The 4,661-nt window shown below is 37.7% G+C and overlaps 1 protein-coding gene across 1 annotated transcript in view; it reads right to left on the bottom strand.

Annotated features, from left to right (window-relative positions):
* Positions 1-563: 563 nt before the first annotated feature.
* The window catches only part of LOC125043219, a 13,327-nt gene continuing 9,229 nt past the window's right edge, over positions 564-4,661 (bottom strand). Inside the window, exon 3 of the mRNA XM_047639258.1 lies at positions 564-4,661. This exon is cut by the window's right edge and continues 2,043 nt beyond it. Coding sequence (XP_047495214.1) covers positions 1,918-4,661 — 2,744 coding nt within the window. The 3' untranslated portion in view covers positions 564-1,917.

The raw sequence follows: 4,661 nt of genomic DNA, 5'->3' as shown, positions 1-4,661 counted from the left end.
ACCATAGGAAATGGACAGAAGGGGATGTTGAATAGGAGAAGGAATGAAAAGGGGGAGAAGAAAAGCCTGTGCAAAATTAGTTGAGGCGAGGGCTGAGGTCTAAGGTAGGGGTGATCCCTTACAATGGACCCCAGTCTCCATCTCCTAAGCACCCCTGTAACAAGAGATAAGGGGGAGATGAGGCAAGAGCTGAGGTCCAAGGTAGGAGTGATCCCTACTCTAGGCCTCAGTCTCTGCCTTCTAACCCCCCCCCCCCCCCCCCCCGGCAAAACACCCAAGGGATGGCATCTTCACATCATCCACGATCAATCCTGCTCTATATTGTGTACTTATTTGGCCCAGGCTGCATTTGTTGAAGAGAAATTGCCACTTAAAGGAGGCCTTTTTGGCCTCATTATCCTGTCATGACTGGTTGAAATATTTTAAAATCATTGCAAGGGTTATCAATCGTTACTTTAATTATTCATACTTTACCACACTTTCAATAGTCATTTTGTATATTTTTTTATGATGAAAAAATATGAATTAAAAATTATTTCCATGTCAAAAAACAAACAATTATGAAAGTCATGCACCTCCATTTATTTTATATTACAGTTTAGTACAAAAATGCATTTTATAAATAATATGAAAAGACAAACTTACACACAACACAGCACAAGTCTTATAAGTGACAGAAGAGAGTAATCTACTGCTGTCAGGTATTTACTCCTAAATACAGGAAGTCTGAAGAAACAAAACAAAACAAAAAATATATATAAATATCTGTAAGCATGTGCTGCTCTTCATTCACGAGAAGCAGAAAAATAATTGAGGTGTGCCTCTGTACAGCAGCATCCATGCAAGAAAATATAAGAACCTCATTGGAGCACACTGGTTTTAGCAAGGCTAAAACATTAGTTCATAGATAATCTCCTCACTGAAACTGTACATGTTAAATCTGACTTATTCTGAGATCAAGAGACATTTAGATACAATATCTAAAATTCATATCCCTACAAATGTCTATGTCTAAGCAAGTTTCGATAGAAATATATTATATATATATATATATTACTGGATCCAAAACGACACCAAGTGTGCACATTTTTTTTTTCAATATGTGCATCGTCAGGATGCCACCAATCACTAGAGATGTCTAATGCAATACTGCTAACAGGACACATCACCTCCTGGTTTTGAGAAACCACAAGAAAAGTAAAAGAAAGAAAGAAAGAAAGAAAGAAAGAAAAAAAAAAAAAAAAAAAAAAAAAAAAGTACACTGTCGAGAATTCCTAGGGGCATACAGAAAACTGCATAATCTTTGCGTATCAAATTTTGATGAGTAATGCCGAGTCTTTCAACACATCCATTTCCCGGCTGACATTCATTCCATGAAGTGTTCATATAAAAGCACAGAAGTAATGTCCATGAGTAGGTCTCTGAGGCTACACTCACACTGCCATAGGAAAAAGGAAATAGCCTTTAAACTACCAATATTCTCTATCCTATACACATGGTGCAATGTGCGTGGCATGTTCTCACTCAAAGAATCAAATCTTCTTAATAATTTATTCTAGACTAACATTAACATAAATACATACCATTTTCTCATACAAATTGTTAGTCTACAATAAATACTTTGATTCCTAAATTATTTTCATATCCAACATCTTAACACAATTTTTTGTGGGGGTAAGAGTCCAAGCATACAGGTAGTTCTGGCATGTAAACATTTTATGTGATATACAGATATGATCAAGTATTTGATTATGTTTCCTTTTTTCTTACAAATATTTATACTGCTTATATAAAATGCCCTTGTTAATACATATAATATTCAGCATACTATAAATTCAACAAATCATTATTGCATGCAATTTAACGAATATATAAGATTTGTTTCACAACCTTTAAAATTTTATTTTTAGCCAATACTCAGTTTATTGTCCCTGCTTCAAAAGTTTCTCTCATAGACTTTAACATACGGTTCTTTTTAATAGAATTATCAATTTCAGAGATTTCTTTCAACAATTCTTCAAGGGCTGTAACAGCTTTTAGTGCCTCTTGTCTGGTCCCACTAATACTCACTGTTCTGCTAGTTCGGTGGTGACTGGCTATGGTGTCAAGTACTGAGAGAATCCGAGTGCAGTGTGGGGAGGTTAGCAGTTCTTTCAATTGCAAAGCACAACTATTTGCTGAGACAGTAGTAACAGAGTTATTTTCAGCATAAGACTGTTGTTTGGCATCAAGATTTAAAACTGTAGAGCCATGGAGAATGTTGGCAGAGGTTATCAACGTTCGCACAGTGTCAATGCTAAGATTGTAATTGGTTAATAATGCACACACTTCAATAACAGTCTTCTGTTGACAGTGATGGGTAAACTGTTGTAATAATCGATGTTTATCAACCGACTCTTTATCTGAAACTTCATATCCACACACTAAACATTTCTGAACATCATCAATTTTTGTTAAACAAAACAGATCTACACCTTCAAAGTTTTCTAGTTGTCCATTTGTTTGCAATTCTTTTCTTACTTTAGAGTTACTTTTACTGTATGGAATAGGAGTCAATTTTTTACTTTTTTCCACTTGTTTCTCACTATCACTTTTGTCTGCTACCTCAGAAATGTTGACAAAGTTCTGTTTAAAGCTGTCCTTCAGTGGGGATGCCGCATTCACTCCCTCTTCACTAGCAACATTTTCTTTGCTTCGTCTCCTGGACTTGACTGGTGCTCCCTGGCATGGATTGGCCACTAAACTTGAATCTGCTGCATCAGGAAGCAATGGCTCTTGAGGAGCAGCTGCAGTTCTATTCATTCGTTTCATGGCCTTTACATCATTCCGATGTGGTGTTTTCTTAGATTTGGCAAGGCGGCAAGAGGTGGTGTGTTTTCTTTGAGTGCCTTTAAGTGCAAAGGTTAAATGACAATGTGGGCACTCAAAAAGGTGGTCCTCAGCCTCCATCAAACTCATTTCAAAGGCTATTGTTACGCAATCCTGTTGGTGATCCTCCAGAGAAGCAACAGATCCAAATCGTAAGCCACAATCTACACACTTCAGATCGTGCATGTCATCATCCTTTTGGGTATTCTTCTTTCTTTTCTGACCTTCAGAATTCTTCTTTGGTGATTTGGCACTGACATTTTTAGAGGCTCCTCCTGCGTTCACTCTCAGTGGATTTTTCAAGTTCTCAGCTTCCACACCAGGTATGTTAGACATGGAGGAAGCTCGCTTTCGCTTTGCCTTTTTGACTTTTCCAACATCTGTTTTACTAGCCACTTCATTTTCTTGAGGAACATTTACAGTTGATTCACTCTGTGGCAACAATTCATGAGATGACTTGGTTCTTCTCTTCCTTGGTTTTGGTGGAACTGGCACTTTGTTTTTCCACACAGGTTGATTGTTCTCCAATACTGTAGGTTCATTAAGGTTACCACTTGTGCCAACAGCTTTCAAATCCAGAGGGGCTGGAGTTTCTTGCAACAGTATGGCAGATGATCTAGTTGGAATGTCTTTAATTTTTTCAACTGATGATCTCCTCCTCCTCACCTTGGCTGGCTGTTTCTGAGAGATATCACCTTCACTACTGCTCAAAATATCTCCGGTATCTGTTGATGGCGTCTCAGAATCTGCTTCTTGCCAACTAAGAGGTTCTAGAACAGGCATTGCTGTGACAGTTTCTGTTGACTTTCTGATATATTTCCTAGTCTTCTGTGTATCTGTTTTTAGATTTGTGCTGTTCTGCTGTGCTTCTGCTTCTAGATTTGTGCTGCTTTGACTTGCTTTTAGAGACTGTATGTTGAAGGCATTTGGTTTTTCCTCATTATTTGCTTTGGTATAAAAGATTTTGTTTTTGTCCTTTGTACTTTTGGACACCAGGATTTCTGTGGAATTATTTTCAATTTTCTTTGACACAGTGCATTTTCTTTTTGGTTTTGGGGAAGAAGATAATTCCGTGTTGCTACTTGTGTCAATCTCATTTTCTGAAGCTGCCATTGGGACTGTGATTTTGGATTTGTGTTTCAAACCTATTCTTCTCTTATTTTTCTTGATAGATACAGGAACAAAACCTTCAAAGCCTGAGGATTCAGAATCAGCTGTGCCTGTATCCATGACTTGTCTAGGCAAATGCTTTTGAACACCACTAGTCAACTTTCTGCTCTTGACAGCAACACTTTTGACTTTTTCCTTGATTATATTTGACATGGCTATTCTTCTAGGTAAACTACGACCTTTTAGTTGAGCAATAGTAGCAAGAGGTAAATTATCTTCATCATCATCATCATCGTCATCGTCATCATATTTACGAATGTTATTGGCCAAACTGGTTTCTACAAGAGGAGTTAATGCTAGGACAGGTTTCTTAGTTGTCTTTTTTCTCTTGGTGGGAACAGGTACCGAAGTTGCCTTACCTACACAATCATCATCTACTGTGCTTTCACTTTCCTGCGAGTCATCCGTTGTGTTAGGCAATTTTCTTACTCTCAGTTTCCCTGAAGTCTTTCTCTCATCTTCACTGCTACCGATGCCAGATTGATTACTTTCACTGTTCTTTTTCGACCCTTTCTGCCCAAGTCTCTCCAGATTCTCCTCGCTCTTCATAGCCTGAGAAACTAGACATTGTAATCTCATGTTCTTTTTCTTTGGTATCTTTCCTTCAATCAGCACCTTAGAAT

Source organism: Penaeus chinensis, chromosome 1, assembly GCF_019202785.1.
Source record: "Penaeus chinensis breed Huanghai No. 1 chromosome 1, ASM1920278v2, whole genome shotgun sequence".
NCBI lineage: Eukaryota > Metazoa > Arthropoda > Malacostraca > Decapoda > Penaeidae > Penaeus > Penaeus chinensis.
The sequence above is the reverse complement of the archived record's forward strand: the minus strand, read 5'-3'. Positions and strand labels throughout refer to the sequence as shown.